The sequence below is a fragment of the Taudactylus pleione genome, unplaced genomic scaffold (genome assembly GCF_031769625.1).
Source record: "Taudactylus pleione unplaced genomic scaffold, aTauple2 ptg000133l, whole genome shotgun sequence".
In the NCBI taxonomy this organism is placed as follows: Eukaryota; Metazoa; Chordata; class Amphibia; order Anura; family Myobatrachidae; genus Taudactylus; species Taudactylus pleione.
The window spans coordinates 2,317,720-2,337,733 of NW_028284535.1; the positions used below are offsets into that span (position 1 = coordinate 2,317,720).

General features: G+C 48.1%; 1 protein-coding gene across 2 annotated transcripts; it reads left to right on the top strand.

Annotated features, from left to right (window-relative positions):
- The first annotated feature begins 260 nt into the window (after positions 1–260).
- Positions 261–12,681, top strand: TADA3 (transcriptional adaptor 3). 2 transcript variants are annotated; one of them, XM_088473245.1, is made up of 9 exons: positions 261–556; positions 1,293–1,515; positions 3,128–3,375; positions 4,636–4,741; positions 5,972–6,116; positions 7,161–7,264; positions 7,477–7,586; positions 10,876–11,061; positions 12,215–12,681. In XM_088473245.1, the coding sequence occupies exons 2-9, from the start codon at positions 1,309–1,311 to the stop codon at positions 12,405–12,407; spliced, it is 1,299 nt and encodes a 432-aa protein (XP_088329371.1). In that variant the 5' UTR covers positions 261–556; positions 1,293–1,308; the 3' UTR covers positions 12,408–12,681. The 2 variants fall into 2 exon arrangements, with proteins under 2 accessions (XP_088329371.1, XP_088329372.1); XM_088473246.1 differs by having other exon boundaries at positions 262–556; positions 5,972–6,113; positions 12,215–12,680.
- The last annotated feature ends 7,333 nt before the right edge of the window (positions 12,682–20,014 follow it).

Here is a 20,014-nt window from a genome sequence, read left to right on the forward strand (position 1 = left end):
TAATTAGATAAAAAAAAAAAAGACCGACACCCCTGTCACGTCACATCGACCATTCTACACTGAGCCTGCCCCAGCGAGGTGTTGTTGGGGCCATACCACCTTTTCCCACGATGGGGGGGATTAGATTTACTTCACTAGGAGTAAATCTAATATTAGTGTAGCTGCGTCATTGCTGCAGTGTAATCATTGTATAATCTGTGTGCACTGATTCCTCTCCTATGTCCTCAATGTATATGGTCTAGGCACCCACAAACCACCTCCCCCCCCCCATCCTGTTGTGAGTGGTATGTTCCACGGCCCGGTCAGTGAGAGAGGCTGGTTCACACACACGGGCCCGGGCAGCTGAGCTCTCTTCTGCCACCTGCCGGCCACGGGAGGCGCACAACAAAGGCGGCGGAGGAGGAGGAGCAGGCGGGGAAGCCTGAGCCGCTGCTCCTGTGTGCGGTCTGGAGAAGCCCCGGGGCCAGGAGACAGGAGCGCACGCGCTCGGCTGCAGTATAGGGGCGCAGAGGCCGGCGGGGAGGCGATCTGTGCCCTGTGCTGTGCCCAGTGCTGGGTGAGATAACGGGAAGGAGCTATATGCTCAACAGTGGGACATGCACATCATGCCACCCTCCATTCTGCTGTATGCACCAGTGATGCACAATGAAACATTCAGGCACATCTGTATTTTGACATAGGGCTGTATATGGCAGAGTCAGGGGGGGCTGTCATTTCTAAGACCTGGTAGCATCTGCAGTATTGCCACTTAATGCATTAGAATAGGGGGGGGGGGGGGATAAGCGGCCCCAAGCTTTTGTAGGACTACACATCCCAGCATGCCCTGCCATAGTTTTGCTATTTGGCCATGCTAAAACTGTTGCAAGGCATCCTGAGATTTGTAGTTCAACAACAGCTGGAGGGCTGCTTAGTGGCCACCCCTGCATGATTAGAAGAACGCTGGACCCATTGCATATTAATGAGGCTTTCAAAATCATATATATATATATATATATATATATATATATATATATATACACACACACATCAAATGCATTATTTTAACATATGTTTCAGTAATAGACTTTGGTCCTTGGGGAGACAGAGAACAAAATCATTGCAGGGGACGGAGCCCCTATAGTGCAAATAGAGTATGTTTATGTAGTAGATAGGGCCATATGCATATTACATAGCAGGGGTGGCCTACTGTTATACATGATGGGAATATGTTTGGTTCATTGCTGACGGAATCATTTGCCAGCCTTGAGAGGGTGGTGCCAGCGATCTCTGACCGTCAATATTTCTGCTTTTAGCCTCCTGGATGCCAGTATGAGCGAGTTAAAAGATTGCCCGCTGCAGTTCCATGAATTTAAGTCAGTGGACCACGTGAAGCTGTGCCCCAGGTACACGGCTGTGCTGTCCCGCTCGGAGGACGATGGCATTGGCATCGAGGAGCTGGACACGCTTCAGCTAGAACTGGAGACCCTTCTGTCCTCTGCCAGCCGCCGGCTTCGTGTCCTAGAAGCAGAGACGCAGGTGAGGCGATGATAAAGCCAGTGCAGAGTATATGGAGGCCGTGTTACTCTGTATAGTTATCGCTGGGCTCAGGCAGGCTGTGCTTTTCCAATGTATGTTACAAGTGAATTAAAACGGTTCTGTCTGTTTCCAAAATTCTTAGCTAATTACAAGGAGCACACTTTAATAGCCATTATATACATGTGTGTTCATTCCCAGTAATTTAAAAGGGATAACAATATCCGACTGTGTTGCCCCATCTGAACGAACTAACAATATCCTATTTATTATTATTTGGATAGGTATGATGCTTAAGAATCAGAAGCTCCATCCAAATCTTAATCCTTCACTCAAATTTCTCTGTTGATAGTAGTTGCAGTGTTTTAACATGCTGGGAATGGGTTAGGGCCCATCACTTTGGTGGTTACTTGTGCCCACTGTACGATCACTTCAAGCAGTTTTCACCTCCGACTGAACAGGGAGTCAATGATCGATTTCACTTTCTCTGAACGTTTATTGAACTATGGGTCTTATTCAAAATCTGCGCAGCCGCTGGACCCGTACGGCACGTGCTGTACGGGTCCTGCGTGATCGCACACAGACTGGCAGTAATTGACATTCTGCTGCCGTTTGTGGGCAGGAGGGGGCGGCGTCTGCCTCCGTTTTCCGAAACGGAACTGTGTCGCCGCCGATGGGGAGGGGGGAGACCAGGATCTCCGCCAGCTGACGGAGATTTCCTGGCTTCTTTCGCTCATCTGCTGTGGCCGTCTGACGCGACTCCATGGGTCACTTAGCCGGCCAACGTTCTCGCAGATTATCCGATGTTGCCTTGTCAACACAGCTTGGATAAGTAATGCGTGCGGGAAGTGTGATGCCTCCTGCTTCATTAACATAACTGCAAGGACGGAATTGCAATGCTGCCTGAATGCAGCTTTGCAATTCCGTCCTGAGTTGAATCGGCCCCTATGAATGCAACAGGCCGCGTCATTATCCCCATGGGGTACTGGACGATGTACTGAATACCGTTAGCTATGTGGATCAGTGATCCCTATGTGCTGTTAAAGCCACAGTGAGTGCAGTGTAACTACCCTTACAGAGGTTGTCTGACTTTTTAAACTCTTCTTTGTCCAGTAAGGAATAACACAGGGTTGTGATCTATTCCCTGAACATCGTTCCACACACTGAGGGTTGATTCAATTAGTCACGAGTCAGTTCCTGGTGCGATTAAGTGTGGCTGTATACAGCACTTATGATACCTCCAGAATCGCTGATTTTTGTGAGCAGCCCCCGGGGCGAGATCAGGCCACCATGAAGTAGAGTTGCGGTTCCGTTGCTGGCGTTTCCTCGCGGCTAATTGAATTGACCCCAGTGTATGCATAATGTAAAATAACGAATATAAATACTTTTATTGAAAGATTTAAATAATAGAGAATTCATAGAATCCCATTTTTCTTACTGTAGAATATAATTGTACAATTTTGGAGATTGGCTGTTATACAGTGCATTGTATAAAAGTCAGTAGGATGACATACACTGGCCTTATACGTTGTAGATGTGGCGCTGGTAACACTCGTAGGCCACGTTGGGGTTTGTGTCTTGCCGAGATCGCCAGTTTGTTAATGTGTCGCTGTAGATCCTGACAGACTGGCAAGACAAGAAGGGAGATCGGAGGTTTTTGAAGCTGGGGAAGGAACAGGAGCCTGGCACACCTGTAAAGCATAAACCCAAGAAGCCAAAGTTGGAAGGCAAAGGAAGTCATGCATCTGGACCAGGCCCGGGAAGGCCCAAGTCAAGAAACTTACAGCCAAAGATCCAGGAGTATGAATTCACAGATGACCCCGTGGATGTGCCTAGAATCCCCAAAAATGACGCTCCAAACCGGTACGTTGACCTTGCTGCTGTGGTGTTTGCACACTTCATGGTCCAGTTATTTCCCAGATTGACTGATTTATATATTTGGTACATAAAACGCAAGAATTGGAAGATAAGTTGCCGGTTCCAGCGCGAGAGGTGAGACTGTGTCTATCAGGCAGGCAGTGAGAGCTGTAAGGGTGGGGGCGGGGCCTTCTGAAGCTCTGTAATGCACATCTGTGAGACGGACATTAAGCCCAATATATAATAGATGTGCCTTATATCTCCATAGACCCCCTCATTAACGTGTAAGTGACTAACCGTTCTTTACATCACAATTCCTTTGCAATGTAATAATAATTGTGGCACAGCTGCCATATGTGGGTATATTATGTTTAGACTGGGCAGGCATTAATACAGTTAATGCGCAGAAACCCCACTTATTTTCCAGGCTTAATCTACTGGAGGTATACAGAAATGTATTTGTACAAAACATTGTACAGAATGCGCCACCAATATTGTCCTTTTATTTGTGTGCGCTAAAAATGCCCGAAAACCCCCCACCGTCCACACACAGTGCTACTATACTTAATTTGACCAGTGGCGTCACTCACCTTGGTGACACCCAGTGTGGACCCATTAGAAGAGATAGTAGTGGTGCGGGCCAATCAGAGGAGATAGTAGTGGTACGGGCCAATCAGAGGAGATAGTAGTGGTGTGGGCCAATCAGAGGAGATAGTAGTGGTGTGGGCCAATCAGAGGAGATAGTAGTGGTGCGGTCCAATCAGAGGAGATAGTAGTGGTGCGGGCCAATCAGAGGCGATAGTGCGCACCTGTAAAGAAAATTAAGGGGCGTGGCCTCACGGGTAGGCGCGTGGCCTCGAGGCCGTACCCTCATTTTAATCACACTGGAGGTACAGAGATGCGGACCGCCGCGGGGACCAGCCTGTGTGAAGTGCCGTCTCCCTCACTGTGTTAGGAGCCAAGTGCTATATATAATGCTACAGTGCAGCACCCAGCTCCTGTCACTGATGAAATACTTTGGTGTGACCCCTGGGCGGCCCGCACCCCCCCTTGTGACGCCACTGATTTGTGTAGAGTGCAGATGGCTAGGAAGGGGAGGTACAGATTGAATGAATGAATGAAGGGGGGGTACAGATTGAATGAATGATACCAGATGAACAACTGTGAACATTGGGCTAGCTTGTGTTTTTGAAGTCGTGGCCCTTTATAGTGACCTTGTACCTGGTTGCATTGACACAAATGACCCTCCGCTGCCCTGTGTTTCAGGTTCTGGGCCTCGGTTGAACCATACTGTGCTGACATAACTGCAGATGAGATCAAGGTGCTGGAGGATCTACTGAAAACGCCGGAGGATGAGGCCGATTACTACAAAGTATGATCACTAAAACTAGCTCAAAAATGTCAAAACCACTGAAAGGGTGATTCCAGTGACAACGTAATTTTCACCCAACATTCCGCCTCCCCACGAGCTTGTAGGACTATGGCTGTTCCCATGTGATGGGACACTGACCCCACCAGCACTGATTCTCTGTCCCGTCAGCTCCTGTGATAATAGCGACGCAGTTTATGTTTTCTAATGCTCCAAGTTTTCTGCAAACATCCAACTTTTATCCTTCCCAGTCCTCCCTCCGACTGTTCAGCTTTTCCCAGTATTATTTCATCTCATGCCGACAGGGACGTCCTGTTCATGTCCCCCTATTACTACCTATATCCTTAAAGCTACAGCAAGTTCCCCTACCCTTACACCATTTACTTGTCCTACCTAGCCTGGGATGTTACAGTAATATTTTACCTATACTATGTACTTACGCTATGGCTAGTTGTTGTGTCTTGTACTCATTCTTTTTTTACACAGTCTGCAGTGTTTGTATGTTTACTCCCATTACGGCGCTGTGGATACTTTGTGGCGCCTTTTAAAATAAAAGATGAAAATAATACGGCCGGAAGAGAAGAGCAGCAGGGGGCGAGGCGGCGCTCTATAGAAGCGCAGGGTTCACGGGGAAAAAAAAAAGCCCATTTTGGCTGGAAATAAACTTTTGAAGTTGGTCAGTCATCAAAAATGCATAAAACTATTGTGACGAGGGTGGTAAATTATGCCGACAATTAAGTCGACATGATTAGAATGTCGACAAAACGCACCTGGTGGTCTAGTGATGACTTACCTAGTACCGTGGCTCAAGCGGTGTCTTCTCGGTCCATCGGTGACATCAAAATGACTTCCAGCGGATCCTGTGTCACTCCCGGCGGTAAGTATGATTAGCCCTATACCCAAACCCCCCCCTAGAGCCTAACCCTAACCTACCCGCTTGTAGCCTAACCTCCGTAAAATAATGCTGTCCACATGGTGGAGCGCAGTTCTACCAGCGTTACAGGGACCTGTTAGTGCAGTTGGAATGTGACGGCAGGTTCCCGGAACAGTTATCCGATATTGTGACCAAGTCAATTTCTTAAATCGTGTCTTGTGACCAGATGTAAATCTTAGATACCCAAACAAACCTTCTCTCAGGGGCAGCCATCTTGGGCTCAGGAAGAACTCTCCTTCAGGACATATAGTTTGTCTGATGCATTATGGGAACTTTCAGTGAATGACCATTTCTTTCAGATTCCCCCTCTTGGAAAACACTACTCTCAGCGCTGGGCCCAGGAGGACCTTCAGGAGGAGCAGAAAGATGGCACCAGGGCCTGTATAACAGGAGACAAGAAGAAAGGGGCTTTAGGGCCACTGACTGAATTGGACTCCAAAGGTAGTAGTCCCCTGACCTCATTCACTACCTGAAGTCATTCAGGGACCATTCCTCCTGTGCCATGAGATGTTTCTATATAGGACAAGTAGAGAACGTACCCAGAGCAGCCAATCGGATTGCAGCTATCAGTTGTGTAGTATATAATATAAAGTGATAGCTGTAAGATGATGGGTCACTTCTCCACCTGTCCTCTTCAGAAGTTTTGATACATTTCCCCCCCTTTATAAGATTTGTGTCACAGCCTTTCTCATCTTATAATTGTGTTTATAACCAATATAGTTTTATGACCTTAAAGCAGAACTAAATCTTTATGTTGTCTTTACTGTTAATGTCGTTTGCTCACTGCCTGATGCCATATTTTTGTGAAAAGTCTGTCCCACATTCCAGGTTTAGATCAGTCAATGATTTGCAATGCATAGCAGACTTTTGTTACCCCCTTTATCACCGAGATGTCCGCTTTCTCAGTTTTTAAAGCACAGTACTATTCACTTTGAGGGACTCGCCTTGGCAGACCATCCCTGGGCTTTCATGAGTAGGACTAATGTCTGGATAATAAAAGGTTCCTGTTTATCGGATTCACATATGTGAATTATTGGGTTTTCTTTGATATCTGTTTCACTGCACACATTATAATTATGGTTTGGGGCATAGTGATTTTATTTTTGAATTCATGGGAAAGCAAATATAAGACCAACCTACTAATCCAGGCCACTAATCCAAAATCGGAAAAAGAATGAAAAGTTGATGATTGTGTTTAAATTACCCCTTTCCAGTGTCAACTTTTTTTTTTTTAAAGTATGCCCATCCATTACACCTAGTGGCGACAGCCATGCTTGTGGGACATAGTGCCTCATGCCTCAGTGATATAATGGTTTCCTAGTTTATTCGTAGGCTGCTTTCTCATAACTCTTAATTTCACCTACAAAATGGCAGCCCTCACCCACCCCCACCGTCCCTGGGGACGTGACTTCTAATCTGTCATCATCACACATCACTCACTCTAGCATTCAGGTGAAGTGTATCACACAGTGTCCTGGCTGCTTCTAGATGTGGACTCTTTGCTAAAGAAATCTGAATCTCCGCACGACCAGCCGGAGGAAGGCTGCCCATTTGGTCACTTGACTCAGCGTCTACTGCAGGCTCTCGTTGAGGTAATTAACCTTTGACATTTTAATTACCTAATCGATACCTGGGGGGCACTCTGTGCTGATCACTTTTTAGCCTGAACAGTGCTAGGAAAAAACACTTGCTGGAATTGCAAGTGGAGTATGACGGTGGGTGGCGGCTGGGGTTTGGTTCTAAAGAGTTTTAGGTCTAAAGAGTTTAAGTATCCAGGTCTCACTCTCTTGTACTTTATCCTCAGGAGAACATCATTTCCCCAATGGAAGATTCCCCTATTCCTGAGATATCTGGTAAGGAGTCTGGAACAGACGGGGCCAGCACCTCTCCTCGCAGTCAGATGAAACCTTTCAGGTAATTCAAATAATAGCATCACATCCCTAAGAACCTTGATTCTGAGTCACATACCGGTCCCAATGCTTCGGCGTCCAGCGATTTGCGGCACACTGCACGCGTGTCTCGGCACTGCACTTCTTGCAATTCAGAATCGTACGTATCTCAGCGGTGCCTCCGTGACTCACGTAAGTGAAGTGTTATTTGGATGTGTCCTGGGCGTGTGTATGCACTGGGGACACCAAATTCCGTCCCATCTCTTGCACCTAACATGGAGTAGGTATAAGTGCCGATTATAGCGATGAAGGATGCATAAAATCAAACAACTCAGGTTCTCAAACCTTGTGGGGGATCTGAATACTTTTGCAAGGAGGTGTAGGACTCGGAGACGAGGAGGACGGTGGATGGGGAAATATAGGGAGGTTGTAGAAGGGAAGTAATATAAGCTAGCATCACAGAGCGTAAGCTCTTAAACATAGTGATATTAACAGTAGTAGTGTAGGGAGGTCTAACCTACAGCTGTATCTAAATAGCAGTGATGGGTATAGAGTGGGAGACCAGAGGATAGACTTACTATGCGTTGGGTTTACAAAGCCACGAATGATGGATTTCAAATGGCAATAGTAAATAATGCTAAAAACCTGTGAAAAAAAAAAAATTAAATCCAGAACAAAAGCCGCACAAATGGGAGGATAAAATCAACTTCCGCACTGATACAGAATATAGACATCAATGACTCAGAAGTAGGAAGCAAAAATAAACAACCATTAAAGAGTCATTTAGACACTGGTGAAGAAGAGGATGAGAATACTTTAGAATTCATCTGGGGAACCGAGTAGCCAACAGAAGCAGTACAAAAGAAAAAGCACCCCCCAAAGAAAAATGGGCACAAGGGGAGTAGAAGAAGAAACAGAGAAACAACGTTAGAAAGTGAAACGCGAACTAATTAAATCCTGTTCAGTCTAAGGGCCGAATTCAATTAGAGGCGAAAATTGGCATTAAGCGCGATGTTTTGAGGCAAAGTTTTCGCCTGCTTACTCAGTGCGTGCCCGCTTTTCACCCAATTCAATTGTAAAACAGGCGAAAACGCATATGGGCGGATGCAGTGAATAGCGGAACTGGCGAAAAGGTCAATATTTTTTGGGGAAATCAGTCTGTACCCCCAATAAAGCCTAACTCACCCAGGGAATCAATATAGAAGTGTATTATTAGCCATAATAAAAGTAATTAGGAATCTTATTTTGAGTCTAAGGGCTGTTATGTGCATATTTGCATAAGTATGAATAAATTATATTTAGCAATGTCTTTTTTGACAAGTAATTGCTGTAGATAAATTGGGGGTACATGTAAATGGGTACTCGTATATTTTGGGGTTTGTAAAGTGCAGAATAAAAATTTTTTAAATACACCTGCTGTAGCCTCCTGCAATCCTAAAAACACCTGTCCCATCCATAGAGCACCCCAATACCTGTCCCAGTACTTTAGCCCAATTTTCAAACACTTTTTGCGTTTTCACCATAAAAATTACATGGCTTTATTAGGGGGTAATTAGAAAATGTTTAATTTTTTTGGGCCTAATTAGTAATGCCCAAAGGGTTCTGAAACAAGTCCCCACTTTTTTTTCACTCAAAAATAGGGATTTTGCACTACTTATCTGCCTTTTGTCGGAGAAACTTTTTTGTCTATGGAGTTTTTTGCCTAGGAGAAAACGTCCTGGAAATGAATTGGGAAACAGGCGAAAACCGCGCATCGGTGAAAACTTTTCACCGATAGCGGCTTTTCGCCGATAGCGGCTTTTCGCCTCTAATTGAATATGGGCCTAAGTGAGAAACTCTTAAAAATAAATAAATAAATCAGCCTACCAGTAATAGGACCAACGTTTTCCCCTCATTCAACTGTAAACAAATTCAACCTAAATATTGATGCACAAAAATTCATCCTGAAATAATGTTCCCAGTTACCTGGGGAAAAAAAATTAAACCAAAATATAATCTCACGTTAAAGAAAAAAAAAAGCATTAACGGAACTAGAGCATGACGAATGTCTGGTCATAAAACCGGCAGACAAAGGGACTAACAGTCATGGACAGAATCTAATATGAACAGGAGGTGGAAAGACTTTAACACGGAAACACAGGGGTGTATCCTGCCAGGGGTGCGGTCTAAGGGGAGGCAACGCCCGGTGGTGCCACCCTCAGCCAGGGGTAGGATCAGAGCTTGAAGTGTGCCAGTATGAAACAATATTCCATACCTGCACTTCACTTCGGCAGCCAGAGCTGGAACTGTCCCAGCGCCGGGCAACAAGCGGCTCCGGGCATCTTTAAAAAATTTGTCACGAGCGGCCCACTTGAATAGCTCACAGGTGTTAAGAGAGATGAAAAAAACTGACCTAGAGCTTTGCTGATGTGGGAGGTTCACACTCTTATGTCCGTGATAAAGCCATATTTACTAATCAGCGGGTAGCCATAGCTGATGATAATCAGTGGCTTTGACCGCCAGATTTAAAACGGCAATAGAAATAAATGCTAAATATTGCTTTCTTGGCATTTATTTCCATTGCCGTATTAAATCTGTCTGTAAAACACGCCGACAGCCCATGTCGGCCGCATAGATAACAATCCTGGATTAGATAACGATATGCTGGTGCCCGTTTGCTGCGAAGACTCCGCTGAGCGTACATACAACAATTTGGGGGTCACGGTTCAAGTTATATAGAGACTCCATAACTATTGCAAACAAAATGCACAACCCTGCTGCCCCGACACTTTCATAATGTCTTTTATTGGTCGTTTGAAGGGGTATATTTAAATTTAATAAAATAAGTTCAAAATAGTATGCCTAAAAACCTTAATTATTAATGTCATTGTTTCAAAGGTATTTTATTTAGATTTCTCATCTTGCAAATAAGCATGTACAGCAAAGATATTGGGAAGGATTCTGAAAACAAGGCAGAAAGAATGAAGTATCCCAACCTTATACCGTGTTGCCTCTAACGCTATACATCTTATTTTTGTATTCCATTCCGAGTAAAGTCACTTTTTTTCATACCATAAGACAAATACAGCTAGTTTTCTCCCATATGTAGCTGTAATTGAGGCCACTAGAGGGCACCGTTCCATTGTTTTTAACTTTTCAGTAAAATGTTGCAGTGCCACAATGCTCTTTATACAGAAGGACGTATTACAGATTACTGATGCGCAAATTAACAATAGCTGATATATTCTCATTCACCGGCGACATCATCCTCCCTACTATAACCATATGTGTAGATTTCATCACAATAATGGTAATTGGTTAATGTCCTCTTTCAGTGCCCCGCATACAAAATCGTTGGAGGTCCGCATCAAGGAAGAGTTAATAGCCCAGGGTTTGCTGGAGTCTGAGGATCGGCCAGCCGAGGATTCTGAAGACGAGGTGTTAGCAGAACTGCGCAAGAGGCAGGCCGAGCTCAAAGCCCTCAGCACCCACAACCGAGCTAAGAAACAAGAGCTGCTGAGGTGAGAAATCCGTCTGACGGAGAGAGGACAAGTCCTAGACGGCCGTCCGTAACAGTCTGTGTATTCCATAGACTCGCATTACAGTCCCCCAGTGACCTACAGACCATGGAGGCAGCCATTTTGATTCAGTCTGTATAGGGTGCCACAAAGGGTATGTAGCACCATACAAGGTAACCATAGAAACAGAAACCGGATATAAAAGCATAAGTACAAAATACCACCGACCATAGCATAAGTACAACATCAATATACTATATATAGACTGGGTAGTAGTAGACAGTGGCGAATCGCAGGTGGGAATGGAATCGGTGATTATGGACCCAATGTTTGGGGCGAGCAGACAGAAGCAGAGTCCTGAGGTGAGAAGGAGACGAGAGCGGAGCACAGGTGACTACGAGGGCCGGATTTTGAGTTGGAGGCAGTTGGTGATTTTTTTTTTTTGTTGTTGCAAAAGTCGCGCGGTGCTTGCGTTCCACAGTGTGCGCACACAGAGTCGCAGGACCAGTTGAGCCGCACCGACTCTGGAATGTGTTAGTGGTTCCTTTGGCGGTGGCTATCCAGATGCACAAAGATATTCCGTCTGATGGGCGTGTCATGGGAACGCCGCGTGCCAGACACGTGATTGGTTTCGGACTCGGATGCTTAATCTCCTACATGGGAGGCCATACTCTGGTGGAGATTCTGCATGGGGTTGGTGCACGTCTTGGTGGTGTTTCCGATGTTTGCAACTGCAGACACCCAAAGTGGACGTTCCAGCCCTTGTGCATTCAGATGTACGGTGGTGCATCGGGGGAAAAGGGCAGACGTGCCTATGTATAAATAATGCAGACCTGGTCGCAGCAGCATGGGACTCCGAATCAGCCCCAAAGTGTGCTAGGGAGGAACTAGAGGGCGGAGGGCCTTGCCAAACAATGTTTACATACCAAGGTTTATTAGTGGTACGTGCACAATATATATTGGGTTTAGTCGTTTTTTTTATTATTTTAGAAAATGACTTGTAATGTTTGATTGTTTTCATGTCTTTAGCAGCTTTTATTTATGTTTGTGAGTTTGGCCCTAAACTGTATAACTAGGATGGCCAATGGCTTTAGGGCTGTATGTTCTATAGGCAGTGTGTAACTCGCGATCATCCTAAGCTATGTATCCGTTTCAGGTTAGCTAAAGAAGAAATGAATAAACAGGAGCTGCGGCACAGGGTACGCATGGCTGACAACGAGGTTATGGACGCTTTTCGGAAAATCATGGCCGCCCGGCAGAAGAAGAGGACCCCGACGAAGAAAGAGAAGGATCAGGCATGGAAAGCCCTGAAAGAAAGGGAGAGCATCTTAAAACTGCTGGACGGGTAAAAGGGCGCCCCCCAGTGGAGGACTCTGTTAGTGTACTTGAAGAACCAATCGCAGCACGGTTGTGTCAGTCCGATTATTCTTTGTTCTCTTTGAACATTTGTTGGTTGTTACTTGTTACAGTGTTTCCAGGATTTATTTTTATTTTTTTGCCATTGTGACCATATTATTTTTTTTTTTTATTATTATTTTTTTTAAATGTATGCGGAAATATTTTCAATGAGATATTGGTAAAATAAAACGTGACTTACAACAGACAAGCAGAAGTGACCTGTTGAATCACAACACTCGGCAGGTATAAATTAGGACTTTAATGAACTCTTTCAATAGTTCCCCTCACCGTGACACCGTGGAGCGGTTTCTAGTGTATCAGAGAGGCTTTAGCAATTGATGGCAAATCGCAAAAGCCTTTGCTGCGCGCCAAGGAAGTGATTGGCCGCAATTCAGACGTTTCACTTTCACGTGCATATGTTGCTGAACGAACGCAGCTGGAGCTCCGCGTATGGCCAAAAATACCCTCATTTTGTGTGCGCTTCGTTCAAGTGTACCCTTTGCCCATTTTGCACCCTACTCTACATCAGCACCTTGGTTAATAAATAAATCACTGGGCCGAAAGTTAGGAAATTACTTTGTAAATGAAACTAATTTGAAGCTTCTCTACTTTAAACACTACGTGGTGGGGGGGCTCTATCTCTCATCACTCTGGAATCGGGAGGGATGTCTTGTGCAGACTGATTGGTTTCTAGTCTTCTCTGTAACCAAGTAGCTCAATAGGAATTTCGGATTAGAGACCTCACACAGGCTGACGTGGCACAATAGAGCTTCTGGTCCTTTATCTGTGTGTGTTAGTGTTAGGGATGTGGTGGATGTCTATGTGAGGTGAGAGAACCCTCCCACACGTCATATTTAACAGCTGCTTTGCAAAAATCACCCCAAGACAGAACAATGTATTTGCCTTCAGTAAAATACATTTATTTGAACTCTTTTGGGAGGCTCTGTTCTTTAAACTCCCCTCATGTGTTGGGCACATGCAGTATTGGCCTATTATGCAGTCAGTCACAAAGTACAAGAACAAATGATGTCCAATATGCAATCCTGAGCAGCTGCAGTGTAATAGCAATAACATGTATACAGTACAACGTGGGAGGTACACTCCAACATGGACTGGGAAACAGTCATGTATACAGTATGGCGGGGGAGGTGCGCTCCAACATGGACTGGCAAAGAGACATGTATACAGTACAGCGGGGGAGGTACGCTACAGCATGGACTGGCAAACACATGTATACAGTACGGCGGGGGAGGTACGCTCCAACATGGACTGGCAAACGGTCATGTATACAATACGATGAGGGAGGTACGCTACAGCATGGACTGGCTGTCATATATATACAGTACAGCGCGGGAGGTACACTGCAAAGTGGACTGGCAAACAATCATGTATACAGTACGATGAAGGAGGTATGCTCCAGCGTGGACTGTGAAACAGTCATGTATACAGTATGGCGGGGAAGGTACGCTCCAGCGTGGACTGTGAAACAGTAATGTATACAGTATGGTGGGGAAGGTACGCTCCAGTGTGGACTGTGAAACAGTCATGTATACAGTATGGCAGGGAAGGTACGCTCCAGCGTGGACTGTGAAACAGTAATGTATACAGTATGGTGGGGAAGGTACGCTCCAGCGTGGATTGTGAAACAGTCATGTATACAGTATGGCAGGGAAGGTACGCTCCAGTGTGGACTGTGAAACAGTAATGTATACAGTATGGCGGGGAAGGTACGCTCCAGCGTGGACTGTGAAACAGTCATGTATACAGTATGGCGGGGAAGGTACGCTCCAGCGTGTACTGTGAAACAGTCATGTATACAGTATGGCGGGGAAGGTACGCTCCAGCGTGTACTGTGAAACAGTCATGTATACAGTATGGCGGGGAAGGTACTCTCCAGCGTGGACTGTCAAGTTGACTAAATGAAGATTGGTAAAAAAATTTAAATTTTAGTAGTGGATATCAGATGGATTAAAGGATCACTCCCCTCTCCTTCTCGCACAGACCTTTATAAATAGGGACAGCAGGGTTGTTGAAGTTGCCTCTTTGATGATGGAATATACAGTGTAGTGCAGAGGTTCCCAAACTCTGCAGTTACAGTCCAGGTTTTAAGGATATCCATGCTTGAGCACAGGTGACTTAATTTAATTGATTTAACCATCTAGGCTCAAGCATGAATATCCTTAAAACCTGGACTGTAATGGTGGCGTTTGGGAACCTCTGGTGTAGTGTGTATCTTTAATACTGAATGCAGGAGACACCAGAAAGAAACTTGTGGGCAAATATGGCAGCCAGGGCAATACTTGGGGCTTTCCTCCCTATAAAACGCAGTGTGCTACATTGCAGCATTATTTCAGCAGTTTCTGGTACAATATCCCCCCCCCCCCTCCTCCTTGTGTAGAACTAGCCCCTTTACCATAGAGTGTGATAGGGAATGCAGAGGGGTGGGCATCTGAGTAGTCTGGAGTTGCAGAAGGACTAAGACATGCTGTACAGTACTCCCACTGGCTGACACTGCTGTTGGTTCTATGGTTTGCTATTAATGCACACAGCATGCATTTCAAATTACGTGCAGGATGCAGATAATGGGGGGCGTTACATAGAGAATTTGGGACTGTGGCACCTTGCAGTCCCACAACTGGAGAGAGTAATGAGGGGCAGGTAGGAGGGGGCCGGTAATGCTGCAGGTCAGTGGGCTGAATGAGGAGGCATAAAGGGGCAGGCAGAAGGGGGCTGGTAATGCTGGATGTGAGTGGGCTGAAGATTGCATGTAGGGGCAGGCAGCAGGGGGCTGCTAATGCCTGAAGTGAGTGAACTGAAGGAGAAGGCATGGAGGGGCAGGGGGCCGGGAATGCTGGAGGTGAGTGGTCTGAAGGAGAAGGCATGGAGGAGCAGGCAGGCGGGGGGCTGGCAATGCTGGAGGTGAGTGGGCTGAATGAGGAGGCATGGAGGGGCAGGGGGCGGGAATGCTGGATGTGAGTGGGCTGAAGATTGCATGGAGGGGCAGGCAGCAGGGGGCTGCTAATGCCTGAAGTGAGTGGACTGAAGGAGAAGGCATGGAGGGGCAGGGGGTTGGCAATGCTGGAGGTGAGTGGGCTGAATGGAGGGGCAGGGGGCCGGGAATGCTGGAGGTGAGTAGTCTGAAGGAGAAGGCATGGAGGGGCAGGCAGCAGGGGGCTGGTAATGCTAGAGGTGAGTAGGCTGAATGAGTAGGCATGGAGAGGCAGGGGCTGGTAATGCTGTATGTGAGTGGGCTGAAGGAGAAGGCATGTAGGGGCAGGGGGCTGATAATGCTGGAGGTGAGTGGGCTGAAGGAGAAGGCATGGAGGGGCAGGCAGCAGGGGGCTGGTAATGCTGGAGGTGAGTGGACTGAAAAAGGCATGGAGGGGCAGGTAGCAGGGGGCTGGTAATGCTGGAGGTGAGTGGACTGAAGGAGAAGGCATGGAGGGGCAGGCAGCAGGGGGGCTGGTAATGCTGGAGGTGAGTGGACTGAAGAAGGCATGGAGGGGCAGGTAGCAGGGGGCTGGTAATGCTGGAGGTGAGTGGACTGAAGGAGAAGGCATTGGGGGGGCAGGCAGCAGGGGGCTGGTAATGCTGGAGGTGAGTGGACTGAATGAGAAGGCATTGGGGGGGCAGGCAGCAGGGGGCTGGTAATGCTGGAGGTGAGTGGACTGAAGAAGGCATGGAGGGGCAGGTAGCAGGGGGCTGGTAATGCTGGAGGTGAGTGGACTGAAGGAGAAGGCATGGAGGGGCAGGCAGCAGGGGGCTGGTAATGCTCGAGGTGAGTGGACTGAAGGAGAAGGCATGGAGGGGCAGGCAGCAGGGGGCTGGTAATGCTGGAGGTGAGTGGACTGAAGAAGGCATGGAGGGGCAGGTAGCAGGGGGCTGGTAATGCTGGAGGTGAGTGGACTGAAGGAGAAGGCATGGAGGGGCAGGCAGCAGGGGGCTGGTAATGCTGGAGGTGAGTGGACTGAAGGAGAAGGCATGGAGGGGCAGGCAGCAGGGGGCTGGTAATGCTGGAGGTGAGTGGACTGAAGGAGAAGGCATGGAGGGGCAGGCAGCAGGGGGCTGGTAATGCTGTATGTGAGTGGGCTGAAGGAGAAGGCATTGGGGGGGCAGGCAGCAGGGGGCTGGTAATACTAGAGGTGAGTGGGCTGAATGAGGAGGCATGGAGGGGCAGGGGGCTGATAATGCTGGATGTGAGTGGGCTGAAGGAGAAGGCATTGGGGGGGCAGGCAGCAGGGGGCTGGTAATACTAGAGGTGAGTGGGCTGAATGAGGAGGCATGGAGGGGCAGGGGGCTGATAATGCTGTATGTGAGTGGGCTGAAGGAGAAGGCATGTAGGGGCAGGGGGCTGATAATGCTGGAGGTGAGTGGGCTGAAGGAGAAGGCATGGAGGGGCAGGCAGCAGGGGGCTGGTAATGCTGGAGGTGAGTGGACTGAAAAAGGCATGGAGGGGCAGGTAGCAGGGGGCTGGTAATGCTGGAGGTGAGTGGACTGAAGGAGAAGGCATGGAGGGGCAGGCAGCAGGGGGCTGGTAATGCTGGAGGTGAGTGGACTGAAGAAGGCATGGAGGGGCAGGTAGCAGGGGGCTGGTAATGCTGGAGGTGAGTGGACTGAAGGAGAAGGCATTGGGGGGGCAGGCAGCAGGGGGCTGGTAATGCTGGAGGTGAGTGGACTGAATGAGAAGGCATTGGGGGGGCAGGCAGCAGGGGGCTGGTAATGCTGGAGGTGAGTGGACTGAAGAAGGCATGGAGGGGCAGGTAGCAGGGGGCTGGTAATGCTGGAGGTGAGTGGACTGAAGGAGAAGGCATGGAGGGGCAGGCAGCAGGGGGCTGGTAATGCTCGAGGTGAGTGGACTGAAGGAGAAGGCATGGAGGGGCAGGCAGCAGGGGGCTGGTAATGCTGGAGGTGAGTGGACTGAAGAAGGCATGGAGGGGCAGGTAGCAGGCGGCTGGTAATGCTGGAGGTGAGTGGACTGAAGGAGAAGGCATGGAGGGGCAGGCAGCAGGGGACTGGTAATGCTGGAGGTGAGTGGACTGAAGGAGAAGGCATTGGGGGGGCAGGCAGCAGGGGGCTGGTAATGCTGGAGGTGAGTGGACTGAAGAAGGCATGGAGGGGCAGGTAGCAGGGGGCTGGTAATGCTGGAGGTGAGTGGACTGAAGGAGAAGGCATGGAGGGGCAGGTAGCAGGGGGCTGGTAATGCTGGAGGTGAGTGGACTGAAGGAGAAGGCATGGAGGGGCAGGCAGCAGGGGGCTGGTAATGCTCGAGGTGAGTGGACTGAAGGAGAAGGCATGGAGGGGCAGGCAGCAGGGGGCTGGTAATGCTGGAGGTGAGTGGACTGAAGAAGGCATGGAGGGGCAGGTAGCAGGGGGCTGGTAATGCTGGAGGTGAGTGGACTGAAGGAGAAGGCATGGAGGGGCAGGCAGCAGGGGACTGGTAATGCTGGAGGTGAGTGGACTGAAGGAGAAGGCATGGAGGGGCAGGCAGCAGGGGGCTGGTAATGCTGGAGGTGAGTGGACTGAAGGAGAAGGCATGGAGGGGCAGGCAGCAGGGGGCTGGTAATGCTGTATGTGAGTGGGCTGAAGGAGAAGGCATTGGGGGGGCAGGCAGCAGGGGGCTGGTAATACTAGAGGTGAGTGGGCTGAATGAGGAGGCATGGAGGGGCAGGGGGCTGATAATGCTGGATGTGAGTGGGCTGAAGGAGAAGGCATTGGGGGGGCAGGCAGCAGGGGGCTGGTAATGCTGGAGGTGAGTGGACTGAAGGAGAAGGCATGGAGGGGCAGGCAGCAGGGGGCTGGTAATGCTGGAGGTGAGTGGACTGAAGAAGGCATGGAGGGGCAGGTAGCAAGGGGCTGGTAATGCTGGAGGTGAGTGGACTGAAGGAGAAGGCATGGAGGGGCAGGCAGCAGGGGGCTGGTAATGCTGTATGTGAGTGGGCTGAAGGAGAAGGCATTGGGGGGGCAGGCAGCAGGGGGCTGGTAATACTAGAGGTGAGTGGGCTGAATGAGGAGGCATGGAGGGGCAGGGGGCTGATAATGCTGGATGTGAGTGGGCTGAAGGAGAAGGCATGGAGGGGGTCGGTAATGCTGAGTACACATTATACGATGTATCATTCGATATATCGTTCTGACGAAGATCAGAATGATATATCATACAGATCGTGCAGTATGTACCCTCAATTGCGCATTCACAAGGGTCGTTGATCGCAGATGATGCAATGAACAACGCATTGCAGTTACATGCACCATGCCACGCCACATCGCGCCATTGTACACCGGATTGTGCAGTGTGTACGGTGTATGCAAACTATTGGTACATTGCGTCGTTCCGTTGCCGGGTCACACATCATATAGCGTGTACCCAGCTTTAGAATCAGCTCCAAAGTATTTCTCTATGCTTCTCTACGGTAGGGTAATGGGTTAAAAGTTTGTTCTCTATTAAATATGACGTCGGGCAAATGGAAAAAGGTAAACTGAGAAAAACAAGCGAGGTATTTATCCCAGTTCTCCGGCTATTTATAAGCGTGCCAGCTTATGTCTATCAGCCAGTGTTCCAAATGATCTAGGGTTATTTATTTCTGTGTTTTGCACTTGTTCTATCAATCCTACTGTAGATAGATTGGCAGATAATGTACTGTCACTGACAATCATATCAGACCTTCACAAACTGCAAGACAAGAAACCACATAATCTCTCCCTATCTGTCGGAATCTCAAGGGATGTGCAAATTGTAATTTGTTCTGCTACCACAAGTACAATTGGGGCATCTTTGCTGTATAACCAATTAAAACATTAGAGCTAATCACCAAAGCCGGAAATATAGAGGGCGCAGAACACTTTTTGCCCAAATGTCTCTGCCGTATGCAGGCAGCGCGCTTGTGCGTTATATGTGGTCGTGATCTTTGCCAGAAGGTCTAAACAGGTCTCATAGTACGCATCCCCATTCAGTGTTTGTCTGTATATTATTATTATTATCCTTTATATATTTATATGGCGCCACAAGTGTTCCGCAGCGCCTTACACAGTACACAAACTAATAAGTGAACAAGAAACAAGTAACTTACAGTACATTACAGTGCAAGACAAGGACACGATTATATACATTGCTGCAATAGCGATTAAAGCACTCACAATAAGCAGCCGGGAGTTGGCAGTCACGTGTTAGGTGCCCTTATGGGGAGTAAGGAGTAGAAGAAAATGTAAAGAGAAGCACATGGCCGGCGGTTCGATTCCCGGCAGCGCAGCCCGACACTGGAACAGATCCCGGTAGTGGCAGCCCAACAGCGCTGGAAATCCTGATCGTCCCTAGGTAAGTATTAACTAACAACCTACCCCCTAATCCTCCCTTAGGGGTGCCTAACCCTAACCTCCCGTCCCCCAAGTGCCTAACCCTAATCCCCCCTCTAAGTACCTAAACCTAACTCCCCCCTCCCCCGCTGCCTAAACCTAAGTCACCCGGGGAGGTGCCTAACCCTAACCTCCCGTCCGCCAAGTGCCTAACCCGAATCCCCCCTCTAAGTGCCTAAACCTAACTCCCCCATCCCCCGCTGCCTAAACC